At 47.2% G+C, this 23,375-nt stretch overlaps 11 protein-coding genes across 13 annotated transcripts; 3 read left to right on the top strand and 8 right to left on the bottom strand.

Moving 5' to 3' along the window:
- Window positions 1–230: 230 nt before the first annotated feature.
- On the bottom strand, window positions 231–2,160 carry E1B28_012382 (uncharacterized protein; the record flags this gene model as incomplete). Its single annotated transcript, XM_043157485.1, has 7 exons — window positions 231–518; window positions 579–826; window positions 884–1,007; window positions 1,065–1,091; window positions 1,153–1,502; window positions 1,562–1,935; window positions 1,991–2,160. The coding sequence occupies 7 exons, from the start codon at window positions 2,158–2,160 to the stop codon at window positions 231–233; spliced, it is 1,581 nt and encodes a 526-aa protein (XP_043004852.1).
- A 355-nt stretch (window positions 2,161–2,515) lies between these two features.
- On the bottom strand, window positions 2,516–5,166 carry E1B28_012381 (uncharacterized protein; the record flags this gene model as incomplete). Its single annotated transcript, XM_043157484.1, has 8 exons — window positions 2,516–2,752; window positions 2,819–2,948; window positions 3,014–3,562; window positions 3,623–3,785; window positions 3,844–3,928; window positions 3,988–4,325; window positions 4,382–4,863; window positions 4,937–5,166. 8 exons carry the CDS (start codon window positions 5,164–5,166, stop codon window positions 2,516–2,518), a joined length of 2,214 nt encoding a protein of 737 aa, XP_043004851.1.
- Window positions 5,167–5,539: 373 nt separating this feature from the next.
- On the bottom strand, window positions 5,540–7,293 carry E1B28_012380 (uncharacterized protein; the record flags this gene model as incomplete). Its single annotated transcript, XM_043157483.1, has 6 exons — window positions 5,540–5,650; window positions 5,711–5,970; window positions 6,026–6,480; window positions 6,536–6,607; window positions 6,662–6,831; window positions 6,883–7,293. The coding sequence occupies 6 exons, from the start codon at window positions 7,291–7,293 to the stop codon at window positions 5,540–5,542; spliced, it is 1,479 nt and encodes a 492-aa protein (XP_043004850.1).
- A 302-nt stretch (window positions 7,294–7,595) lies between these two features.
- On the bottom strand, window positions 7,596–9,007 carry E1B28_012379 (uncharacterized protein; the record flags this gene model as incomplete). Its single annotated transcript, XM_043157482.1, has 4 exons — window positions 7,596–7,678; window positions 7,751–7,960; window positions 8,018–8,414; window positions 8,474–9,007. The coding sequence occupies 4 exons, from the start codon at window positions 9,005–9,007 to the stop codon at window positions 7,596–7,598; spliced, it is 1,224 nt and encodes a 407-aa protein (XP_043004849.1).
- A 1,051-nt stretch (window positions 9,008–10,058) lies between these two features.
- On the bottom strand, window positions 10,059–11,726 carry E1B28_012378 (uncharacterized protein). The gene is made up of 6 exons (XM_043157481.1): window positions 11,444–11,726; window positions 11,332–11,394; window positions 11,125–11,271; window positions 10,872–11,072; window positions 10,354–10,803; window positions 10,059–10,294 (listed from the first exon to the last, which is right to left on the bottom strand). Exons 1-4 carry the CDS (start codon window positions 11,717–11,719, stop codon window positions 10,950–10,952), a joined length of 609 nt encoding a protein of 202 aa, XP_043004848.1. The 5' UTR covers window positions 11,720–11,726; the 3' UTR covers window positions 10,059–10,294; window positions 10,354–10,803; window positions 10,872–10,949.
- Window positions 11,444–12,476, top strand: E1B28_012377 (uncharacterized protein). Of its 2 annotated transcripts, XM_043157480.1 has the most exons (3): window positions 11,444–11,860; window positions 11,938–12,109; window positions 12,182–12,476. In XM_043157480.1, the coding sequence occupies exons 1-3, from the start codon at window positions 11,818–11,820 to the stop codon at window positions 12,258–12,260; spliced, it is 294 nt and encodes a 97-aa protein (XP_043004847.1). In that variant the 5' UTR covers window positions 11,444–11,817; the 3' UTR covers window positions 12,261–12,476. The 2 variants fall into 2 exon arrangements, with proteins under 2 accessions (XP_043004847.1, XP_043004846.1); XM_043157479.1 differs by having other exon boundaries at window positions 11,444–12,109.
- A 762-nt stretch (window positions 12,477–13,238) lies between these two features.
- On the bottom strand, window positions 13,239–14,789 carry E1B28_012376 (uncharacterized protein). 2 transcript variants are annotated; one of them, XM_043157477.1, is made up of 4 exons: window positions 14,682–14,789; window positions 14,442–14,620; window positions 14,267–14,390; window positions 13,239–14,203 (listed from the first exon to the last, which is right to left on the bottom strand). In XM_043157477.1, the coding sequence occupies exons 2-4, from the start codon at window positions 14,454–14,456 to the stop codon at window positions 13,446–13,448; spliced, it is 897 nt and encodes a 298-aa protein (XP_043004844.1). In that variant the 5' UTR covers window positions 14,457–14,620; window positions 14,682–14,789; the 3' UTR covers window positions 13,239–13,445. The 2 variants fall into 2 exon arrangements, with proteins under 2 accessions (XP_043004844.1, XP_043004845.1); XM_043157478.1 differs by having other exon boundaries at window positions 14,267–14,620.
- Window positions 14,790–14,890: 101 nt separating this feature from the next.
- E1B28_012375 (uncharacterized protein) lies at window positions 14,891–17,942 on the top strand. Its single transcript, XM_043157476.1, has 10 exons — window positions 14,891–14,934; window positions 15,002–15,036; window positions 15,098–15,242; window positions 15,303–15,373; window positions 15,438–15,503; window positions 15,563–16,679; window positions 16,731–17,024; window positions 17,082–17,372; window positions 17,428–17,742; window positions 17,795–17,942. Exons 1-10 carry the CDS (start codon window positions 14,912–14,914, stop codon window positions 17,820–17,822), a joined length of 2,385 nt encoding a protein of 794 aa, XP_043004843.1. The 5' UTR covers window positions 14,891–14,911; the 3' UTR covers window positions 17,823–17,942.
- Window positions 17,943–18,062: 120 nt separating this feature from the next.
- E1B28_012374 (uncharacterized protein) lies at window positions 18,063–19,815 on the top strand (the record flags this gene model as incomplete). The annotated part of the gene is made up of 8 exons (XM_043157475.1): window positions 18,063–18,189; window positions 18,326–18,435; window positions 18,494–18,748; window positions 18,827–18,933; window positions 18,989–19,054; window positions 19,108–19,184; window positions 19,238–19,576; window positions 19,670–19,815. Exons 2-8 carry the CDS (start codon window positions 18,376–18,378, stop codon window positions 19,813–19,815), a joined length of 1,050 nt encoding a protein of 349 aa, XP_043004842.1. The 5' UTR covers window positions 18,063–18,189; window positions 18,326–18,375.
- Window positions 19,816–19,844: 29 nt separating this feature from the next.
- Window positions 19,845–21,554, bottom strand: E1B28_012373 (uncharacterized protein). The gene is made up of 5 exons (XM_043157474.1): window positions 21,369–21,554; window positions 20,824–21,308; window positions 20,617–20,768; window positions 19,956–20,558; window positions 19,845–19,895 (listed from the first exon to the last, which is right to left on the bottom strand). Exons 1-4 carry the CDS (start codon window positions 21,515–21,517, stop codon window positions 19,980–19,982), a joined length of 1,365 nt encoding a protein of 454 aa, XP_043004841.1. The 5' UTR covers window positions 21,518–21,554; the 3' UTR covers window positions 19,845–19,895; window positions 19,956–19,979.
- Window positions 21,555–21,630: 76 nt separating this feature from the next.
- E1B28_012372 (uncharacterized protein) lies at window positions 21,631–23,319 on the bottom strand. Its single transcript, XM_043157473.1, has 8 exons — window positions 22,952–23,319; window positions 22,737–22,894; window positions 22,635–22,677; window positions 22,560–22,588; window positions 22,440–22,507; window positions 22,134–22,390; window positions 21,914–22,073; window positions 21,631–21,861 (listed from the first exon to the last, which is right to left on the bottom strand). Exons 1-8 carry the CDS (start codon window positions 23,316–23,318, stop codon window positions 21,672–21,674), a joined length of 1,272 nt encoding a protein of 423 aa, XP_043004840.1. The 5' UTR covers window position 23,319; the 3' UTR covers window positions 21,631–21,671.
- Window positions 23,320–23,375: the final 56 nt, after the last annotated feature.

Raw genomic sequence — 23,375 nt, 5'->3', positions numbered from 1 at the left:
CCGTTCAGCCCCTGGTTGGACCTCTGGCACCCTATCTACCGTCTTATGGCTAGCTCAATGCTCTTCGGATGTCTTTTATCTCATTCAGAACGTACAGAATAAGCACCATTTTGACTTTAATAGCATTTGGTCCAGATGCGGAGCAACCCGAAGCCATCTTATTCGCCCGGTATTCGGGGTCTTCCTATTGATGCAACGAAAAACAAAACGTTTCTGACGACCTGCGGCTTCTAAGTAGATGACATAGCTGGGAACGAGTTTAGGTCTTCCAGTTCAATATCAGGGTCGTTTTCGTACACAATCCGTCGCCTTGCTAGGCGTTTTCGCAAGGCCAACTGCAGAGGTGTTTCCACAAAGCCTTTGTCAATCGTTTCCAGATCGAGTCCTTTGGTTTCTGGCAGGAAGATCGCACAGACCAATACGCATAAAAAAGAGCATCCACCGAAGAAAAAATATGGTCCCGAAATCGTGCGAGCTAGGAACAGTGGGGTCGAAAAGGCGATAATCGTATTGACAACCTGACACAGTTAGATTAGTGATTAGCAGTTTTGCTACGGCCAACAAGGATCTTTCCGTACCCAGTTTGCACACTGGCCAAGGCTGGTCGCTGAAGCACGCGTACGACTTGGCTGGATTTCAGAAGAAACTATTCTGCAAACGATAGCCCAAGTAGAGATATACGATGCAACAAATAGATAGATCAGGACAATGATGGTCCATCGCCCTGTGACAGCCTCATTGGCATGAGAGGCATAGAGAATCCCAATGAGCAACATTGTACCACCAATCGCGACTCCCCCGCCAACCATTGGTGTTCTACGACCCCCTGGAAAAGATAATTAGAATAAAACGAGATGAACCAGGAATCGAGAGCAAAACATACATTTATCTTGGAAAAACTGTGCCGCAAAGGTTAGAGCAACCATAAGAATGCCAGATACACCCGAAGCCAAAAAGGACGCCGTCTTCGATGCTAAGCCGGCCTGAGCAAACAGGATGGGAGCATACTAGTCATACTTCAACCTCGAGTGCGCATAGATAGCTGATTCCCGAGTACAACTCACATAGAGCACGGCGTCAATTCCCGAACACTGGAAATGACTTGCTATCAGCGACGTGGGTCTCGGAGTAGTGTATATCATTGACACGGACTTGCTGGATTCCCATGATAAACAATCCCAAGAGTGTCCGTCCACGAACTTCTTTTGTGAATGATTCCCTGGCGTGTCTCCAAACTTCTCTGCGAGTTTGAATGGGTGAGGAGTCAACAGCTCCATCACCATCCAAATCTTCTTTCTTAGATTCAGCAGCTTGCAGCCCAAGTTTTAACTGAGCTATTTCCGCATCGCGATGCTTTCCGACGTGAATAAGCCATCTAGGAGAGTGAGGAAAGAACGGAGTGCCAACTGCCATCAAGAAGGAAATCGCGCCTTGAATCACGAGAGGTAATCTCCACGCTAGGCCATTCGATAAATTGACGGACCCATAGCAAGTAAAATAACCTATATCGTCAATGTGATTTTTTACATCGCTATGAATATGAATGACAAGTTATACTGACCGGCCATGACACCGATGGTATTGAACAGCTGGACAGTGGTTGCGAGGCGTCCTCGGGAGGTTGCGGGGGAGATCTCTGTCACATAGACCGTAATGCTGGAAATGAATAATCCTTCTCCTATTCCAGCAATGCATCGCCCAATAAAGAGTTGTGTTAGCCGCATCGAAGAAGCGCCAATGGCAGAGCCGGCTGTATAAACAGCACCTCCAATGGCAATGGTGTAGGTACGAGATATACGATCGGATATGGGACCAGAAAGAATAGACATTATAGATGCAGCGATCAGGATACAAGAAATCAGTAAGCCCTGTGTTGTTGGAGAAAGCACTCCGAATTGTTCTTCGAATCGAGGCATGACGCTGATCGGACCAATGCTTTGGATGATTTGAGAAGGAGACACAAACTCTTCGCGGCAGTCAGGAAGCATACCTTCCGGTATCATAACCCCACAGAAATCCTCCAAGAGCTGTGAACAACGTCGCCCACACATAAACAGGGAGTCGTCGAGGTCGAAAAAATTGAAACAGTCGACTTCGAGTGGGGGGTGCCACCGATAAGACCTCAGCTAGTTGGTTGGGTTGCGTGGTATGAATGTCCATTTTCAACGGTGAGTTTGAGGTTGCCGGCGTACAGAGAAATAAATATAGGGGTTCCTGGTGCCCTGTGCCCTGATAGTATTAGTGACACCCTCTCGTCAATAATCCCATGACATTGAGCTGACATCGTGGAAAGGCGTTGAAACCCCAGTCCTACCAGTCTATGGCACCATCACATCCTGTCGTTGCAGCTCAGGTGTTGAGAATGAGCACGTCCTGAGATTATAAACAAGGCTGGGTTGGGTAATAATACTTGGAGGATGTGTTGTAGTTTTACAAGAAAACTGCATGTCATGTGACCGGCGGAAGTGTTGTCACAACATCACAATAATGATATCCAAGTAACAAGGTAAACGTATTATAATCCAGACAACGTCCTTTCCCTATGCGAAAATCCAGCTGGTTTTTCCGATCCTCCCAATCCACCGATTGCCCAGCCAACCTCCACGCAACCCTTTATACTCCACAACCAGGTCAACACAAATATCGGAGTACTGATCAGTACATTCAACACCGCGAACAAGTCGGGATACCTCTCTGGAGGCGTTACCACCATTTCCAGTAGATGTAGAGTTATACCGGCCAGATAAACGTTCTATTGCAAGAATATAAGCATTCTAATTGAACGAGACAGAAACAGAGAGGGAAAAACTTTACGCACGATGGATATGAACTGCACCAAATTCTGGATTGGAAATCGTAGAGGATTGTGTCCAATGACCCTGTTCCAAAGCAGCAGCAGCGCTACATATTGTGCTCCAAGACCGTCTCGTTTGAGTAAAGGCCACATGCTAGAAAGTCGGTTTCAGAATCAGCACCCTTTTTTGGTTTACCCGACTGAACAGGGGAAACAGACCTAAACACCGCAGTGTTGGTCACTAGTGCGCCCAATGCAAAGATAGATGAATCTTGTGCCGCTCCAGAAAGTAGTAACGTTATCGGCATGAGCGGAAGTAAGATTGTTTTTTCATGTACTTGGAAAGAAAATAGAAAGAACGACATCGAAGAGTTGAGTAGCGTATAAGGGAGTAAAGGAAGGATCGGTGTTGGTTCCGGTTCAATATTCGACTTTGGTTTGGACTCGGTGTTGGTTCCTTTATTTGTTTTCAGCTTCCAGCCAGTGCGCAACATCACTATTGTGCCAGGTAAGAAACCGAGAAGAGTAAACGCGGTGGATGTTTTGACCAGAAATGAAGGAGATGCCCAGTTTTTCCATTTGAACAGTACATTGGAGGCACACCAGAAGTTGGCGACTTTGTCTTCAAACAACCCTCTTGCAAATGGAAAGATTCGGGTGATGGGATGTAAAATGGTGGTTAGGGGCGCGAAGGGTGGAAGGAATGGCAAGAAAAGAACGACGAAAGCCAGAGAAGTGGTAAGTGCAAGCCGAATAAATAATCGGAGGCTACAAACCGCATGTTTGGTTAGAAGTGGGACGAATCTTGAGTGAATATGATGGGCCTACCCAGCAACTGGTCCAAGAAGAATACACTTTGCAAGAAGATATGTACCAATTGCAGGAGCATAATACAACGCCATTTGTTTGAACCCAAGGCTGAGGGCAAAGAAAATTGCCCCAATCTCATCTTGTCCTGTGGCAAAAAAATCCACAGCGAGAATTGTGAAACCTGAAAGCAAGGAGCAAAATGAGCTCTTGAGAAGACCACAGAGAGGGTCTCGTCCCACCAAGCATGACCGAGTTGTACTGGAAGTGTCCAAAATCAATCAGAAGGAGCGCGGGTTGGAACATTAAAGTAAGGAATGCCAGTTCCTGCTCGAGGAAAAAGATACATCAGGACCCAATCCGGATTGCGGATGCGGATGCCACACCTGAGTTCTTTTCGACCGAGTTCCCAACCAACTAGTCTTAAATAGATGTAGCGCAGGGACGTAGACGAGCAAGTCGCAAATAACCACAGTCAATCGCAGGTAAAGTTTGCTCCCGGTCGATTCGATTCCACGAGACGTTTTGAGTGCAAACCATGTAGGTTCAATCCAAGACCCAGCTTTTCCACATAACCACGAGACATACGCGGTCAAAGGAGGATAGTCGAGTCCCCAGTACTGAAGGTCGTAGGTGTACCAATCTCGCGGAGGAAGGTGAATTGTAAGTTCCATCCAGTGCCTCTGAGCTTCGTAATCTCCAAACATAGGTGGAGTTCTCTCTCCTAGATATGAGTCGGTCCATGCGTGATATACGAGCGTTCATAAAGAGATAACGCACCTGAGTATGACCCAATTCCAATACATAGCCTAATCAACACTCCTACAATCAGGATTCCCACCGAGATCCATTCTTTCAAGCCTCGTTTGTGTGCCCATCGTATGAAACGCCTTCCTAATCCCTCTTCATGATTTAAATGATCACCAACATGCTTCATCTTCGTTTTCTGGCCTTGCTTTATAGCGGAACGCGCAGCTGAATCGAGAGTAGCTTGTCCAAGTCTCGGAGAGACCGGAGGTGTAGCATTCAACAATGATCCGAGGCTCCTCTTCGAGATGAGCCGTCTTGAGATAGTATCTAATCCATTCTGTGACCGGCTCGAAGTAAACGTCACTGAGGTTGGGGAAACACCTCTTGAGGAGGTGGGAGAAGGAGGGCCGTTGCTGTTCTGTTCTTCAGACAACCATAATCTTGACTGGTGCGAGCTAAGAAGATGTCGTCGGGGTAACGGTGCGATGATATCGGGGGATGCAGAGCGTTGGCTGTGGGCGCCGTGGGTCATGGCGGTAAGTACGAGTTGGGGGGGAAACGCGTGATGGTAGGATATCCGCTTACCGACCACTGGCTGGTGAATCAATCCCACCCTCTTTACTGAAATCGGTCAAAATTGTGCTGGTTAAGGATGGACGTCGACCGTCGACCTTGGATGTACTACCAAGTCGATGCCTAGGGAATAATGGATGTTGAGCTGTAATGGAGATCTTTCGCTTGCGAGTCGACTCATCAGTAGGAAAGCTCTGAGAATTGGTATTTGGTAACGACGGATCGTGAGGAAAGTCGGCCATAGCTCAAAGAAAGATAGGAAGAGACCGAGAGGTGGCGTATACTTATGAGGATTTCACCCGTGTCAAAATAGTACTATGTAATAGGTGTGATCTGATTGCCTTCGAAATACTTACAATAGAAGTATATAACGACAGACGAAGAAAGCCGAAAGAAGTCTGTAGTAGCAAAACTTACATCAAAATTGGATTGAAGGTATTTAATACATAGCTGTGGACAGCGGCCAATACGTCTAGAACGCTGACCATTAGGCCTTTAGAGAAAAACGACAATTACATAGAAAAATATTAAATCGCCCAAAAATCCGAAATAGAGTGAAGTACAGAAGATTCAGAAGGCAGGGTATCACGAGTGAATGGAACGACGACCGTCGATTTAGACGACCCCAACCGTCGTTTTCAATCTTCGGTGTGTATGTTTAGCAGCGTACTCCTGGGCCGGGTCTTGGAAAGGATCTTGATGAACTGGGGGAAAGACAAATTCACCCTATACATGAAGAGCCAACATCAGCTATTCTCCCCAAGTTTCTCCGCAACTGAGGCCTACCTTCAGATGCTTCGTCATCCGGTACTTGTTATATTCGGCGACCATCTTCTCCTTGATGGGTGAATCAGGTGGCGGGATAGGTGGAGGTCGTGGGTTTATCGATTTCAGTCTGGGAGGAGGTTGATATGGATGGTATTCTGGCAATACCATCAACTTAGCCCCGTTCAGCTCTCTCGAAGCCGCGATAACCATGAGTATAACAATGCAAAGCCCAGAAATGACCATTTGAGGGAAGTATCCGATGGTATCAATTAAGACGCCTAGGTTAACGATGGATTAGGACCAACGCAGACGCCTTAACGTAGCTACACCTACCATCTAAGCCAGGTGCATCCGGCATGCTCCCTCGAAGCTGTGGGATCACGGCAAGAATCGCTCCGGTCGATAAGGTATTCTTCAGAACGTCTAGAGAGTTTGTCGCTCTCCATGCCATGTATACATTTCCAAGGCAGATATGAGTGAGGAACCAGCTGATAGCGAACAAGACCAACGCGTAGGCACGCGCTCCAGGTGGCCGTTTCACTTTCATATCAATATCCCGTGATAGAACAGTGGTAGAGTTCAGGGTACTGTAGCTCTCTATATCGGAAGTTTGAACCAAGAAACTGGATGTCAGTTCCATAGTGGCGAGCTTCCGAATGGGAATAGATACATTCGCAGCCGAGACAGCGCGAATGGTGCTGGACAGCGTATATGTGTCGAATGGGTACAGATAGGCGTTATGGACATCGAGAACATGGTCACTATCAAACTGAACTAGGTTCTGGATGCTGAAGACCGGAAGGTCGTTAGACAAGGTCGGGAAAGGCTCAAACTGTACCTCACCTTCGCCTTGCACCGCTACGACGGTCAAAAGGGATTTCGGTCGGATCAAAGGTAGCCGTGGGTTTGGTATCGCTAAGATGATGGGGATAAACCTCCTATTCGCAAGAATGGAGAACCTTCACTTACCCGTCCACGAAGATGAATAGTGGATTGGCTGGAAGGCCACAGCGATCACTGCCGTGGATTCCGGAGGAATTCGCTAACGTATACTCCTCCCCGCAAGCCAATATTGACCACCGAACAGTGATCGAAGGTTCGTCAATATCAATGTCGACGTTTTCACCGAGTAAAACAATCTGCAAACAAGATGTTATGCTGTGAATTGGGAAAGGAATGTGTTGACGTACACCAGGAGTGTCATCAGCGACGTTGTCCAAGACATGTTTGAACGCAGGCTCCTTCATCTGGACGCCGCGAAAGGTACATGCTAAGGCGAAGACAAAGACGACCGACACAATGACCGCAAGCCCCAACCAGAAAATGGGAGGAATAGTCTCGGAATCAATGCGAGGAACTATAATGCTGATCCGGGATTTCTTTGCTCGGGGGCTTCGTTTAGGTGCCTCGAACTTGACGACCGAAAGAGCATTGGGTTTTTGCTGTTTTTGCTGTGAGTCTGACCCTTGGCCAATGGCGGCATCAGGGAAATTCTCAGCGACAGGAGTAAGGTGGAAAGAGCGAAGTCTGCCGAAGGAGCGACGATCCCTGAGTTGGGGACGAGAAAAGGAGGGGAGAAATGAGGGCATATCACCTATCATCTACGCTACAGAAGCGTGAAGGGCATAGGTGGACAAGACTAGAAATTTGTGAAGGCTTCTTATACCGAGAGACTGGGTTGACCGAATTAGATAAACCTCCTTCATTATAATTTCAGGGCTCAGCATAACCTCATGCTAAATTGACTTCCGCGACAATAGATAGCATGGTCAAGGAACTGCCGCTTGTTGCATCTTGAATGAGTCCATGACACCACATTTGGCAGTCCCGGCTGAGTTCGGGATTCTTTATTCGGTTTTGTAAAGTAATGGATTCGAATGGAGGTTAGCGGATCGGATTGTTATTATACCCGCAATGACCGTGTGAAAGAGTACAACGCCAAGCGTATTGCCGCTGGCGTAGGTGTAGAAGCACGATTTAAATGCGCTGTGCATTGTGCAATCCTTCAGGCGCGTACTGAGTATTTCCTCGGGGAGGGAAACAAGCCAACAAACTTACAGAGTTGCTCTTTATCGAGTAAATCTTTCAATAACTTGATCTCCTTGCACGGCCCGTCCCCTTCATCTCCCTCTTTCCCCAAGATGAGAACCAGTATTTGTTCCGCCTCACAGAGAGCCGTCGACATCTGGCTCTTGAACCGCTGGTCATCCGTGTTAGTGGTAATGATCTTATTCCACATTGCCTTGGACAGTTCCAACAGATGTAAACCTTTCAGATCACATATTACGTTCAGATACTCTTGTTCATTGAAGACTATTACCACACCTATTTGAGGATAATTGGGAGGATATATCAGACGGTAGAGGGCCGTTAACGTTGTACCCGTGTCCAACGCCACATCGTAAGATCCATCGTGAGCAGCATTGCTGAACATCTCTGATACAGATGTCAGATATGATTCGTGGAGAACACAATAGAGAGAGCCGGGGAACGCTTGAATGTTGCCTATATAAAGTGGAAGCTGATCCCTGTGCACTGTTACGAAGGTTTCCAAATTCTTAGATATTCTATTCAGCTGGGCTTTGTCCCTAGGAGGTTCAGGAACTTCCCCGATCGCATCCAGTACAGTGCACGAGGGACAATAACAGATGAATCCGTAGGTGAGACGAAAGACCGTGCTACGGGTCTGTAAGAGTGCTGGATCAATATACGGAAGACTTATCTGGCGAAGTGTGATCAATTTTTTTTAAAGGAAAACATTTCAATGTACGTGGAACATACCTCTTCCCCTGCTGATATTGAGCGCAACGCAACGACATCCATCCTTACAGAACCTCCGGGTATGATGACATACTTAGCAGCGGCATTCGGCACACAAGAATGATTGAACAAGCGGCTCGCTAGCGGAAAGATGCCATGCGCGTAGGTATGGAAATGCGAATGTACGGAGAAGTTGTTGTTCGCGAAGCGCGAAAACAGTGCATTGATCGTTTCAGTTGAGAGTGAACTCTTCGCGAGAATGAGAGAGGGATGAGGTGACGGCGACGGTCCAGGAATGAGGCTCATGAAGGTATATAATGGTGATGCTTCATCGTCTAAGGACAGCTTGAGGCATTCAATCCTGGCGGCAAGCGTTGATAAAAGCAAAGCATCCATCTGCTCATGAACCTCCATTCCAGAGAACCACGGTGAAGTAGTCAGTTTGTTGTAGTGTTTACAAATTTTCCTATGACCGATCGTCCAATGATAGTTCTGACCTAGAGAACATCGTGAACGTATTATAACGTAAAAATCCAATGGGTTGCATACCCACATTTTGCGTCGCAGTACCAAAACGAGGCACAGCCTGAGCACTTTTTGAGTTGAGACGGCCTCCGAAATCCATGGCACGAATCACACCGTCTCGACTTTTCGAGCGGGAGAAGGACAGTGCCAAAGGACGGAATGGAGAGTATGACTGAACCAGGTGAGAACAGTACACCTGCTGTACATTGATTTCTGGCTCGGGGGTGTAGGTCCAACCGAAGAGGACCAAGCCGCGAAGGTGAGGTTTCACGTGAGGCCATAAATGTCACATAATGTCACACTTCGTAGTCAAGGCGCCGCTTACGGCACCGGGATAAATGGCTTCACTGGGACTTGGCGGTGAGTATCCCTACTTCCCTCCTCCGACGTGGAAATTTCGTTAAGGTTCGGCAGAAGAAGCTTGAAACCCCCCAGATGTGCTCACCACTTCACCACCACTCGGTTATCCCAACTATAATCTACTTTATCTTTCACGATCTCGATCGCTTTCGCGCCCACTCTCTCAATCATCTCATGCTCGTGCCAGCCGGCCTCCCTTGACCAGCGTTCTATGCGAAATCTTCTATCGTTGCTCAGCAGCAAGAGTTGGAGTCTGACGGCATCGTTGTCGCCATCCATCATGTCAAATTGAAATAACATAGAATCTAGGTTTGTCTAGATACTAGTCGGGCGGGAATTAACGAAGGTGCAGCTCGATCAGCACCAGCCTGAGTGGGGTCCCGCACCACCAACTTCCCTCGGGGTTGTTCATGAGATAGGTTGTACCTCTCAGGCACTTCCTGCGCTGTTTGACAAATGAAACACCACTGCCGCAAGCCTGCGCCGTTCCCATTGCTGCCATGCCATCTTCGTTGGCGGTCATAGGGTTTGCCAGGTACTATCTGAGATTCTGAGCAGGTCGTTTTTTTCCTTCGAAGAAATACTCGATGCTCATTCAACTCTTTGTTGATAATCGCGGGAACGAAACTTAGTACTATGAGTCCCTGTACCTGAGTACTAGGTACCTTCAAAGTTGATGGAACTGTGCCTTTGTGCCAAGTCTGAGGTATTTACGCAGCTGCACCCATCTTTTATGCAGGCTGGATGTCCGAACAATTCCGAACTTTATTACAGGTACTAGTATTGCCTCTGGCTTCATTAATTGCTACTACTAACTCCGTCAGTTTGCACACCCCGGTGGCTTTCTGTTTCGGAACGTTTTGTTAACGAATGCGATAGCCTCAGGGCAGTATCACAAGTACATGGTTGTTCCTGACGAAGGAGGGACCTAAGTTCACAAAGACGACCATTATTGATCTGGGTTTGTAAGTCTGTCTTTTCAATTCAATCATTGGATGTATTCACGACATTCTCACCATTCGCGATCCATGGCTTATGCCTTCAATTTGACGACAAAAGAGGGGAGGCGGGCACAGTTTTGCCCTCTACTTGGAAGATGGGTCAATCGGGAGACAGAGACTAAAGGGCTCGAATGGAACTTGGGGGTCGCCGCCCGGGTTTCGCATGTATTTCCTTCCCCATCCTGTTATACCGTGAGTAAAAATACATTGTTGAGTATCCGACGAGGTACCCTCAACGGACTATGAATGAGAGGATTTAAGAGCACCACAAACATGTCTGAATAGTACGACTGTGTGTGCGGAATATGACTGCAGGGGGACCGTCCGTCTGACGTTCAATCAGCTTTCACTCGAGACTCGAGAGCCAGGAAGTGTCGAGTATAAGATCTGTTGGAGCTGTTCCACGTCGAGGGCAGCGGGAAGTAGTGACGCGAAATTCCCCTATTCCCTTTACCCTTCATTCTGCTTTTTCGCGACGCACGGACTATTGAGTCAATGGATATATACACAAGATTTAGAAAGAGAGAGCTTACATGTTACCACGCGGACAGAAAAATCTTCTGGTTCCCGAACATTTGGATCGGTCGTTGGACCCTCTTCCATCCCTCGTTCTAACGATGACGGCTGACAGGCTGGGCGATCCAGTATCGAAACATGAGATACACGAGAGTAGCCAAAATCACAGAAACGGCAGCAATGGTCTTTGTTCCAACGACGGAGGACTCATTCTCAACCTGTGAAACGCGTGTGAGGTAGTAAGTAGTCATAGCAAAGTTCGTGACATACCACCGAAGCGAAGGGAGACAGTATCGGAATTGTGAAATGCGTTAATGACCTGCTACGAAGATCATGACGAGGGTTGTTGGGGGCGCTTGTAACATAGACGAATAATAAAGCCGCGGAGATGAGGACAAGTGCACCGGTGAGGATGAGCTTGTTCGAGAGCAAATCGAATGAGTAGAAGTACAACTGGGAATCATCATTGGTACTGACAATCAGATTCTCCATTTTCACTAGTCTTTCTTCGTGAGCCTTGGTCAACACTGCGATTTCACTCTGAACCTCGAAAGTGAGAACGGGTCTACGACTGTGTAGTGGGACTCACCGTGCGCCGCTCTTCTTGATATCGAGTCAAGTCCCGCATTTCGAAATGATGTTCTGTCCTTGCAGTGAGAAGGGTCTCCGCAGAAAGGGCACGGGCAGCCCAGTATTGTTCTGTTTGAGAACGGGGAAAGATTGTTGAATACAATCCTTGAGATTTCTCAATAGATTTGATAGCCTCCACCATTGTTTGGGACATCACGGAAGTTTTTTCCGGTGGTAGATTGGGACTAGGAGGGCCGCCGACAGGTGTTTTCCTAGCTCTGACCAGCTTGTTCATGTTGAAGGATGCAGTATTACGTAAACTTGACCTCAGCTCCTCTCCTCTCGCGACGCCGTCAGTGCATCCAGCTGGACGTCGACAAATGGCTATAACACATGTCGTTGAGAACGCAGGCAGCAATGCCAGGGACTTTTGCATGTTAGAACGGAATCTCTTATCGCACGTCAAGCTTACTCTCTTACTTTTCCTCGTCTCTTGCTCCCTTCTGTTACAAGCTCGTCTTGTCCCTGATCCCGAAGGAGACCCAGTGGGGAGTTCAATGATAGGGCTGCCATTAGCATCTATACAGATAATTGCCGCGGTTCTGGCACTCGTTGGTGGCGTTTGGGAATATCATAATGGGTTCAAAGATGTCATCGGTATGCGAGCTTTTCTGGTGAAGAGAAAGTACGTGTTATGGTATCAATTATCGTACTGATTGCTGATTACCTTCTGACATATCCATATCATGACTCACAGACCTCACCTTGTAGTCCTTGCATTCGTAGTCGTGGTGGTTGTGGCGACTTGCATTATATTGCTTGTAGAAGAATTTTGATTCAATCTTGTCAACCCATCTCTGTTTCATCGACCACTCTGTTGAATTCTCTGTTGAATTCTCGTGTTTTCACATAAACCACGCGATCTCGGAAGGCAATGCACATCGTCGAATATGGACGCGACAGCTACTAGTTATGAAATCCGTTGCAAATGACTCGAAAGAAAGAATCTTGCCTTTGACAATACTTTTTATCAGAACGAAAATGAGTGTAAGTGCATGGAAAACGTCCAAATGGAATACTAGTACTTCCGCGTGTCTGTTTCGGCCTGATCCATGAGGGAATTCTGGATGTGCATCAAGCGGCTGTTATGGCGGAAGCGGTTGTAACCGTTAGCCGAAGTAAGACCTTGTTTACGCTGGCTGATTTCTTAAATCTTTCGCAGACATCTCGAATCTCGATCCTGCTCATTAGAGAGCTATGGCGTGCTCAGCGTTGATGATTGGATATTTGAATCTTCGGTTATCGAGGTATTCTCGGGCTTGTGCGAGAGCCCCGATTGTACCTTGGCTTGAACGTCCCAGGCTCTGGATTCCGGCATCCTTGAAACGGTTTATTGGTCAAGCATAGTCGCGTTCTTCTAAGCGTTCAGCTTGAAGTTGAGATGCAGGGGATTGATCTGGTTGGTGTGGGGGTATGCACGCGGTGCCCATTTCCACGTCGTGGAATGTTGAGTTCTTGTACAGAGAAGGACAATGATTGAATGTGTATTGCCCCTTTCTTCTTGTGTGCGATGTATTGCCGGTACCTACATATGGCCTTCTATGCCCGAAGTTTTCAGAGTATCCCGAATGGAGGACGTCGCTCACTCCCGATCGCGATCGTAGCGCCAAAATGGTAAGGACCGTCGAAAAATTGACCTGCAAAATCAAAGCCATTTTCCACAAATAATCTTGACGGATCGCACGAAACTTTTTACTTCTGTACCTCCGACAGTGTAGTCGGGGGCAGAAACTTCCTAAGTACATACATACGAAGTCGGTACCGTCACCATTACAATATTATACACATACAATCAAATACTTATGTAAGGGTGGACAGAATTTTCGGTATTTCCTCGGTGCTTTCGAGGTTATCTTCTGTGGGTCCGGAAATTCAGCGCTTGCCTTATAGTAATACTCACGACCGTCCGTTCCTAAATCACCATCGAGATTTACACACGCCAATAATGTGGACCGGCAAGATTATAGAGATATTCGATCCATCACGTTCGAATGTAGAGGAATGATATGCAGCTCGGGTTTGTCGCGGCGAGCATGGGCAACTGGAGCGCGTTCTATCGCAGCCAATGCTAATGTTTCATTGGGTCGAGAGTCAGAGTCATCATCGTTTGTACTCGATCTATCAACAGAATCTGTGCTGTTGAGTGACCAAGTGCTCAATGAAGGCGTCCAGGGCGGGGTAGGTATAAACTCTTCTTCTTCTTTGAACCTAACGGTTCGTATCGGAGGTGCTTTTATGCTGCTGCGAGGTGTTTTGTTGCGACTCCACTCCCTTACGTCCTCGACGCTATCTGACCGCGAGTTCGTTTGCCCGGCACTCGACTTGTGTTTATGATTTGGGTCGTGTGCTATTCCGTGAGAAAAGTTCGACGAAGAGGTGTCTGATAGTGATGATTTGGAAGTGGATGCTGTTTCGGCCCACATCAATGCTACAGCAACAGGATCCGGTTTGGATGGTTCATCACGGCTCTTGGAACTGCGGAAGCTATTCATGAATTCTTTCACTTTGGGTGGTGTAGCCTTGCGCGCGAGCTGTGCGAAGAGTGAACGGGGTGGTGGTGTGTAGTCCTGAGTTGATTGGGGAATTTTGGGCGCTCTGGGAGATACGCTTTCATTGGGGGGTATTGGAGGCGCGATTAGAGACGCTGGTAGAAAGTCCTGGAAAGAGATAGGAGGTGGACGCGTAGGTAAATTCACTCTTGCTGTCACCAATTCGCGACCTAGAACCGAGCACATGTAATTGCGTTAAGTCATTTCAGAGAGAAACCTCAAACTGGACTTACGTTCGTCGTCTGGGACTTGTGAATGCGCTTCCCGTTCAGACGAACGAAATTGCCTCCCCGCGCGACCATCGAAAGCATGAAAGGCCATCATGGTATCTGGACGATTGGCTGAAGCGTGTAATGGCTGGACTGACGGGTAAGGTGACCGCGAGAAGGATTATTTTGCAACACTTACGCTTGGTCGACTCATGAGGGAGAGAGAGATGGGGGTATCGAAGGTTACAACAACGAGATCCTTTTATATCACCAGCTACGTACAATCACTTTGCAATCACTTGTAAGTGATATGGAACGGCAACTTTATAGCCGCGGCCCGAAAGAACGGGTCGTAAAAGCAAACTGCATCTAAGTATACTTATAAGCATAATGCGGGGTCTTCAGCAACTTCAGACATAAGTGAAGTTTATGTACATACCTCCGGAACGTCGTAAGGCGGAAATGCAAATAATCGCGCTTTTCGATGTTTCTCTCTATAGAAAGGATTTCAGAAATAGAAATACTGCCAGAATACTGCAGATAAGTAGTCGGAAATTTGCAAGCCCACAAAACCTGCAAGGCATTGAATAGATCCTGGTCGTGCGGCTGTGCAAACCGAGGCACATGTCATATTGCGGTTGAGAGGTCGCAGGGTTGTCCTTGACACTCATGGCGCTGGCCTCTTCCTCAAGGTGCTCATATCGATTTCTCATTACAACCATCCCTGATTGATATCCTTTTTCTTTTTTTATAATTTAGACTGAACGATCCTCAACAGCAGCTTCGTGTCACTCGTGAGTCTTCGAAGTGCAGATACTATCTCTCTCAACGTTCTAACATAGTTACCTTCTCCAGTACATGGCGCTAATGGCCTAGTCAAGCGTGACCTTCTCAGTTTTCCCGATCCGTTTGCGGTTCTCACTATAGATGGTGAACAAACGAGCTCGACTGCGGTCTCTCGGAGAACTCTCAGTCCAACATGGAATGAACATTTTGACGTGTATGCTCCAATCTATGCTCCAAATTCTTCTACTGCTTATTTTCCGCAAATAAACTCTAGAACCGTAAGAACATCGTCTATGATCGCAATCCAGGTTTTTGATCACAAGAAGTTCAGAAAGCGGGATCAAGGTACTTCACCCCATGTATTCACCCATTCAAACTAACCTTTTATTTCTCTTCTTAAACTCTCAAGGATTCCTTGGCGTTATCAACATTCCATCTGAAGAGGCAATATCCCTTGCTACGAGTGGTCATGGTGGTAAGAAACCTTCACAGCACTCATTCTCATCTACCATCTCACGGTGACTGCGGAAATAGATATGATTACTCGAGACCTCACCATGACCACGAACAATCTTCAAGTTTATGGAAAGCTACTTTTTGGCTTCTCTCTTACCAGCCATCCCGCACCGCCTACCCCTCATGCTACCGATCCGAACCTTTTCCATATCCCGCCTGGAGATACTGCCCATCTTTCACCGCATCATCCAGGATTTGGTCCGCTTGAAAGACCTAGATCCGCCATTTCAACTGATCAACGGACATTCTCACAGCAGGACGATGAAGATCATTCCAGAACGGCGCGTCCGCCTTTGTCATCAGCTTCATTACGACCATCACCTAGCCCCACGACCACAATGTCAACACCCCGCTTTCCCCAGCCCGAAATTGGAGGCCGTCCCATATCTTCGAGTCCATCTATTAATTCCACCCAGAGTAATCAAACTCGTCTACTAGACGATGTAGATGGTAATTTGTTGCCCCCAGGATGGGAGCGAAGGGTTGATCCATCCGGTCGTACCTATTACGTTGACCACAACGCTCGGACAACTACGTGGCATCGTCCAGGGGCTCCTCGTTCGGGTCAAGCACCTCCAGCGCGCTCGCCTACCACCACTGCCAGCGGTGCCACCAATGGTGCAGGATACTCAGAAGTGCCACTGCCGTTGGGATGGGAGGAACGTACTACTGCGGAAGGCCGTCCATATTTTGTTGACCATACCACCCGTACAACGACATGGGTTGATCCTCGACGGAACACAAACCAGCAGAATGTAGCCACTCAGGCCAGTAATGCCAATGCTCAACTCGGTCCATTACCTTCCGGGTGGGAGATGAGACTCACATCCACGGGCAGAGTGTACTTCGTTGATCACAACACTCGAACGACATCATGGGACGACCCACGACTTCCTTCCAATGTCGACGATAATGCACCTCAGTACAAGCGAGATTATAGGCGAAAGGTAGTCTACTTCAGGAGCCAGCCTAAGATGAGAGTGCTCCCGGGCAAGTGCGACATCAAAGTTCGACGGACGCGAGTGCTGGAGGATAGTTACGCTGCAGTTATGGCGCACCATGGCGAAGACCTCAAACGCAGATTGATGGTGAACTTTGAGGGAGAAGATGGGTTGGATTATGGAGGTGTTTCGAGGTATGTATACGTGTTCTAAGTTATTCTGATCTTTGTTAACACCTACGTCAGAGAATGGTTCTTCCTCCTCTCTCACGAAATATTCAATCCAAGTTACGGATTGTTTGAATATTCCGCCCATGACAATTATACACTTCAGATCAACCCCGCTTCCGGTATTAATCCAGACCACCTGAGCTACTTCAAGTTCATCGGACGTTGTCTTGGACTGGCTATCTTTCATCGTCGATTCCTCGACGCATATTTCGTCCCCAGCTTCTACAAAATGATGCTCCACAAGCCCGTGACACTAGGTGATCTCGAAAGTGTGGATGCTGACCTACACAGGTCACTGTGCTGGATGCTGTGAGTACCTCGCTTCCTGTTTCGTAACACATACCTAACCTGTCATTCCATTCGCAGTGAAAACGATATAACGGACGTGTTGGATGAGACATTCACAACAACTGAAGACCGCTTTGGCGAACTGGTAACGATCGATCTTAAACCAGGAGGTGAAAATATCCCTGTGACGGAAGAAAACAAGAAGGAATACGTGCACGCGATCGTAGAGTATCGCATATCGAGGCGGGTCAAAGAACAATTTGACGCATTTATGGAGGGCCTTCTAGAGCTTATCCCAGTAGATCTCCTCAGCGTATTTGATGAGAGAGAACTAGAACTCTTGATTGGAGGAATGTCGGAGATTGATATGTACGTCTGCACCTCTACGCTTACGTTTATTCCCGTCGACCTGACCTTGTTTCAGGGATGATTGGTGCAAATTTACAGACTATCGTGGCTACGAGAAAACCGACCAAGTCATCGAGTGGTTCTGGCAGTGCATCAGGTCTTGGCCTTCAGAGCGTAAATCGCGCCTACTCCAGTTTACGACGGGAACATCTAGAGTACCTGTAAACGGTTTTAAGGATCTGCAAGGATCTGATGGACCACGTCGATTCACGATTGAGAAATCTGGTGATCCGCACGGCCTTCCTCGCAGTCATACATGCTTCAATCGACTTGATTTACCGCCATATACCGATTATGAAAGTCTAGAAACGAAGCTTATTTTTGCAATCGAGTAAGTGTATTCTTTTACTGTCTTCCCCATCGTCCTCAATGACTTTCCGCAGAGAAACGGAAGGGTTCGGGCAAGAATAAGCGAGTTCATCATACACTATATATCCATGGTTAACTAAGTAGTACTTACCTTTTCTCTATACTCATTGAGCATGTAACATAACTGGATTCCTGTATAATAGACTTCCAGATTTAAACTTACATTTCAATACAGGATTAAGTCTAAGATTCGAATCACTAAACTTGCGCTGGCGGCCAAATAAAAGTAAATACTTCGATTACCCGACGGAGGTGCTATTAAATTCTGAGTTCTTCTGCTCTCACCATCACCATCATCCCGCCGTCGCTTTCTGTCTCGTTTCCCCTTGTTTCGTGCTGTGCTTTGTGACTCTGTATTGAAGCACGCTACGACGCTGTATCAGCTAATAATCCTGTATCCATATTGCATGTAAGCTCTACATTAACTCTACACATTGCGTTCGCTTGTAGCGTGTTGTCTCCGCATTATGATGAATCATTCCATTGTTCTCTCTTACTTTCATGTCGTCGAAACTCAAATCATCGTGTCATGTCATTCTCTACAGTGCAAATCATATTCTTTATACTCGGAAAACCCCCAGTTCATTCTCTAGTCATGCCTGAAGAAGACTTTAATATCTACGGAGAAGAGTATGTTCAGAGTCATCATAATGAGGTGCGTCCTTGAGTTCTCTGTTGTTCCTTTCTGGCTCAACCGCATGGTCGGACTTCAGGATTACGATGAGCCTAAACAAGTTCCCTCCCAAATCACCAAGACAGAGCCAACAACGGGACAAAAACGTGAACGAGAAGACTCCCGTGATTATGAAGACGAGAACGAATATCGTTCCAATGCAGGGCCGATTCAAACCAGTTTACAGACTTCTATAAACACCCATGGCAATAACATGATGGCAACTATGAACGGTATGGGTGGAGGTGGACAAAATGACGGTAACGATGCTCTGTATATTGGTGACCTGCAGTGGGTTCGTGTACTTTACCGTTCTGCTCCTGTACAATTATCTGAGCTGTGTTCCCTTTTCTTCCCCCGCCTGTATTCATAGTGGACGACGGATGAAGACCTCCGTCAAGTCTCTCTGAACCTTGGTGTCAACGTTGATCACCGAAACATCACGTTTTCAGAACATAAAGTGAATGGAAAGAGCAAAGGGTGCGCATATACCTAGCCCTCGGCTGGTATACCCGTCTTAGACCTGTTTTTTTAGGATTGCGTATATTGAATGTGGAAGCTACGAAAATGCCATGACGATCAAGTCGTGGTTTGATAGCAAGTGAGTCGACTTACTTTCGAAACGCTTTATGATACCTTACCCTCGTTACGTAGTGATTTTCAAAACCGGCGGGCCTCAGCATCACTCGCAAGTTCCTCTCAAGGCAATCCCTTCCGAACCCTTCCCAAAGGTGAGGCGAAGACTTATAGGCTTCCCTGGTAATCGCTCATGGATCGTTTTTAGAACCTCCCCCACGCGAAAATCGCAATCAAATACAGCAAAATCAGAATGTTGGCCGTGGAGGAGGTAACTTCCGTGGTACCCCCCGAGGCGGAATGCGTGGAGGTATGAACGGAGGAACTGGAGGAGGGAACATGGGTATGAGCAATATGAATAATATGGGAATGGGAATGGGAAACATGGGTATGAACAATATAATGGGTCCAATGATGGGCGGTATGGGAATGGGTGGCTACATGGGCAATGCAGGGGGAAGCTTTGGTGGGAGAGGTGGGGGAATGATCCCTCAAGGACCTCGGGGCGGTATGATGGCAGGTGGACGAGGCGGCATGATGGGCGGTGGTATGGGTTTTTCTACTTAGATACAGGTCTCGCTTGTCGTGCTTACTATTTTTGCTCTCTGCGCTGTTGCGCTGTGTTGCGTTTTTCTTATAGCCATGGTTCCTAATAACATTATGGGTCGAGGAGGCAATTTCGGTGGTCAAGGTCATTTCAATCCGGCATTTGTTCAAGGTGGTCGTGGAGGAGGACAGCTTGGGCCCGACGGCCCTAGGAAACGGTTCAGGGGGGATGAAAGTTGAAAAATCCGGTCGCAAAAATAGTTCTGGGAGGTGCTAACCGAAACGAATCTCGGCATCGAGCTTTGCGCATTGTAGGACATCTATAGTATCATCATCTTGGTGTCGCTTTCTATATGTACAACACCTAATACCCATCTCACAACTAATGAACTCGTCAGAGTTGTCTACCATGTCGTCCTCAACGTTGTCAAGATTGACCGATAACTATCTGCATTGTCCCGGTCTTTGAATACCGTATCTAGCAAAGCTTCCCAACGGTCGTCGCTCTCAAGCTCCATCCACTCCGAGTCTCTCTCCGGTACTGCTATCTGCGATTGCAGAGTCCCGTAGGAAGCCAGGAGCTCGAAAGAGACTGTGTTATTCATTGAGCGAACTGTTTTTGGTGGGGGGTTTCCCAAGGCCTTTGATATGTCGGCAAACGACGGAAGCACAGGTTTGCTTGTAATCCGCTGTGATGGAACGGATGCGCCGCGGTTAGTAGAAGGAGGCTCCTCGTAACGCTTTTGCTTGGCAGGAGCACGGGCTTGAGGTTTTGGACGGGAGGTTCGGGAGGAAATAGCAGTCGGCGCAAGACACTTCTGCAAGAATGTGACCTTGAACCTCAACACGGCCAAAGTGCAAGAAAGGCGAGACAAAAGTGTCAAAAAGTCATCCAGGATATCGGATTGGGCAGTCACTCGTTTGTACACGCCAATGACGAAGGCATGAAAGTCGAAGAATGTCGTGCTAGAAAGATTGATGATCTACAATATTTTTGAGAATAGAGAACAGGACTGAATTAGCAGCGACAAAGAACCTTACCAACATGAATAGCCTCGCTCCCAGCAATTGGTGACTCTCTGGTGCTTTCAAGCATGAAAATACGATATCTAAAGGTGCTTCGACCTCCCATCGCAAATTTCGTTCACCCTTTGGAGCAGGTATTTGTTCCAACAAACACGGAGAATGGCGCGCTATCAGAATAGATAAGCAATACATGATTTATACTGAGAGGAGCATTCGGCGCACGCAGTCCTTTTCTTTCCATACGAGCCTCGTCGTGTTCAAAAAGAAATATTAGCCACTTGAGAACTGGCCAGGCATGGTCAGCAACGACCGGTTCTAGGTCATCCTCCTCGGAGTCACTGCTTGGATATCTTTTGACATGAAACTGTTCAGCAGTAGGCTGAATAAGACCAGGAGAGAGCAAATTCCAACAGGATTTGCATCGGGAGATGCAAAGCGCCTCGATGGCTAAAGGTGAGTCTTCGATCGACCCAGTTGCGTCCTCTGTCCTGGAGAGTGAAGGAAGTGCATTGAATATGGCCTCAAGGCTGTTCGTTTGAGCGAACGCAAAAAGGGTTCTTTGTGCAGCTAACGAGGCTTCGAGGGAAATTGACATCAACGTCCGTAGTCGCCGTTTTTCTAATTTGCTGGGCGAGCCTGGGACTTGTATAGCGGGTGATTTTTTGGCTGGATGTAGTGCAATGTAAAGTAATTGGCGAATGTGATATCTACGTAGAAAGTCAACATTGACCAAGAATCGGTGAAGGTTATTCCTGGCGACAACACACCCAGCTGGCCTGTGATTGGGAGACCGGAGTTGTTCAAGGGCTTTTATACCGGCGATATATTGTCCTTCCTCAAAGCAAGAATCCACCAGTTGTTTCTGATAATTATCCATTTCAGGCTCTAGCGTTGAGGGGATCTCGTTCTTGTTCATGGTGGCAAAAAGGGAAAAGGTGTCACGACCATGCGAGTCGGACGCGTTGAGTCGACGCGTTTGGCAACTCAATCATGATTCTATATAGTCTTGACACAAGATTCTACGCACGCTCCAGGGGTTCACGTATATATAGAGATTCTATACACATATTTTACAGCTTTGCCTTCGTACCCACACGTTCATATCCTTTCTGTCCATTTACCACCCCGTAAGCCGGTCCTCCCTTACCAAACATTTTTCTCAGATCACCGACTAAGGACTTTGGCTTCTCGTATGCAGCAAAATGGCCCCCGGCGGAATGTTCTGCCTCAAAGACAAGATTTCCAACCGTTCTGGTCCACCTGCAATTGGCAAGTTTAGTCAACAGCCAGAAGATAGGTGTTTTTGTTTTACAATCTCGGTCGAATGTTCAGTTCCTTTGGAAAGCGTGATACGCCAAAGGGGGTCAAAGGTTTGATGACTTTTTCTTTGTCTTGCATCATCTCGTAGTAGATTCGTACTGAGGAGGCAGGCCCAGCGCGTGAAAAATAATAGATTGAGATCCAAGTGAGCACTATTCACGTCTCTGTAAGAATTGAAACGGCGACAGGAAAAGATGAATCAACCAAAGCACCTTCATCATCAGTCCAAGGGTAGTTATCAGTCCAATTTACCAGCTTTTCATATATCCAAGCCAATAAGCCAACGGGAGAATCAGCCAAAGAATACCCCAAAGTTTGTGGCTGAGTAGATTGTTCACGGAAATAACCCATTCCGTGTTTGGCGAACCACGCGCTACGCGCTAACCCAGTCTTTTCAGCTGCAGTGTAGGGTGTGAGAAGCTGGCGGAGGTATAACAGAGGCTCTCGTGAGAATGCCGGGGGGAAGCCACTAATAACATTCAAATCAGTAACGTACACAAAAGAGATGTTACTCTCACCCAGGCATGTTAGTGTGCCAGGCCTTACTGTGGACTATACCATACACCTCGGCAATCTTGCGAGTTACCTTGAACAAAATTGCATCGGAAATGCCGACATTTAATTGGAGTATCATGTACCATGAAGCCCCAATCACCTCCCTGTGTGACTACAGGCAGTTAAGTATGGAGAGGAAGCAATTAGGAAAGAACAACCATATTCGGGGTATCCCAATGCGAGCATCAGTTTGTTGCCGATCTAAAAATTGCGCAAGGGATATTAGACCTAGTCCATTGGAGGAAAAAGTAAAACTTGACCTCAGCATATTGAACGGCCCTGAAACCGGGTTTATATGGTGCTTCAGAAAAGCCGTATCCGGGAAGACTGAGTGCCACAACATGGAAACTGGGATGCTTTGGGGATGACTGGATCAGAAGAGGAAGTATTTTTCGGACTTCAATGAAGCTTCCAGGCCCTAACGAATGCTAATCATCAGTGACATAGTAAGGTGAGGGAGCCACAATGTGCTGACACCCGTGCACGAAGAGTAGAGGTATAGCAGCTGCAACGGCGCTTCTCTGATGAACATAGTGAATAATCAAGGTGCCGTGTCCTTCAACATGAATATCTCTTGTGAACTGAGGAAGTTCGTCGTTTAACTTTGCTTCTTCACTTCTCCAGTCGTATCCGCTCTTCCACCTTTCTGCAAGTCTTTGTATATCTTGAAGAGGAACGCCATACTTCCACCCGGAGTTAGAGAGTTCGTCCGGAAACCTTGCTAGATCAAGTTTTTTTTGTAGTAGAAATAGTTCTTCATCTGAAACAGATATCCTAAAGGGTACTTCGCCCGACATGGTTGAGGAGGGTCGCTTATTCGTTGTGGTGGGAGTTCTCATCATCAGATCAGTCAATGTCACGACCATTGAATATTGAATATTGAAGTCACGTCGCTCAAA

The sequence above is a fragment of the Marasmius oreades genome, chromosome 8 (assembly GCF_018924745.1).
Source record: "Marasmius oreades isolate 03SP1 chromosome 8, whole genome shotgun sequence".
Taxonomy (NCBI): domain Eukaryota; kingdom Fungi; phylum Basidiomycota; class Agaricomycetes; order Agaricales; family Marasmiaceae; genus Marasmius; species Marasmius oreades.
This window is presented reverse-complemented; position numbering and strand designations above follow the sequence as displayed.

Excerpts from the sequence above, each read along its gene's own strand:
- E1B28_012372 (XM_043157473.1), bottom strand. The coding sequence starts at position 23,318 with ATGATGAGAACTCCCACCACAACGAATAAGCGACCCTCCTCAACCATG. Across the intron at positions 22,895-22,951 it reads TCTACTCTTCGTGCACGGGT|GGCCTGGAAGCTTCATTGAA; the intron begins GTCAGCACATTG and ends AGCATTCGTTAG. Across the intron at positions 21,862-21,913 it reads CTGAACATTCGACCGAGATT|GTGGACCAGAACGGTTGGAA; the intron begins GTAAAACAAAAA and ends TGCCAATTGCAG.
- E1B28_012375 (XM_043157476.1), top strand. The coding sequence starts at position 14,912 with ATGGCGCTGGCCTCTTCCTCAAG. Across the intron at positions 15,243-15,302 it reads TGGAATGAACATTTTGACGT|AACCGTAAGAACATCGTCTA; the intron begins GTATGCTCCAAT and ends AATAAACTCTAG. Across the intron at positions 17,743-17,794 it reads AAGCTTATTTTTGCAATCGA|AGAAACGGAAGGGTTCGGGC; the intron begins GTAAGTGTATTC and ends GACTTTCCGCAG.
- E1B28_012377 (XM_043157479.1), top strand. The coding sequence starts at position 11,718 with ATGTTGAAGGATGCAGTATTACGTAAACTTGACCTCAGCTCCTCTCCT. Across the intron at positions 12,110-12,181 it reads GCTTTTCTGGTGAAGAGAAA|ACCTCACCTTGTAGTCCTTG; the intron begins GTACGTGTTATG and ends CATGACTCACAG.
- E1B28_012373 (XM_043157474.1), bottom strand. The coding sequence starts at position 21,517 with ATGAACAAGAACGAGATCCCCTCAACGCTAGAGCCTGAAATGGATAAT. Across the intron at positions 20,769-20,823 it reads TATGGAAAGAAAAGGACTGC|CGCGCCATTCTCCGTGTTTG; the intron begins GTGCGCCGAATG and ends CTATTCTGATAG. Across the intron at positions 20,559-20,616 it reads GAGCGAGGCTATTCATGTTG|ATCATCAATCTTTCTAGCAC; the intron begins GTAAGGTTCTTT and ends AAAATATTGTAG.
- E1B28_012378 (XM_043157481.1), bottom strand. The coding sequence starts at position 11,719 with ATGAACAAGCTGGTCAGAGCTAGGAAAACACCTGTCGGCGGCCCTCCT. Across the intron at positions 11,395-11,443 it reads ATCAAGAAGAGCGGCGCACG|AGTGAAATCGCAGTGTTGAC; the intron begins GTGAGTCCCACT and ends TTCGAGGTTCAG. Across the intron at positions 11,073-11,124 it reads TGTCTCCCTTCGCTTCGGTG|GTTGAGAATGAGTCCTCCGT; the intron begins GTATGTCACGAA and ends CGCGTTTCACAG.
- E1B28_012376 (XM_043157477.1), bottom strand. Across the intron at positions 14,204-14,266 it reads ACAAGTCCCAGACGACGAAC|GTCGCGAATTGGTGACAGCA; the intron begins GTAAGTCCAGTT and ends GCTCGGTTCTAG.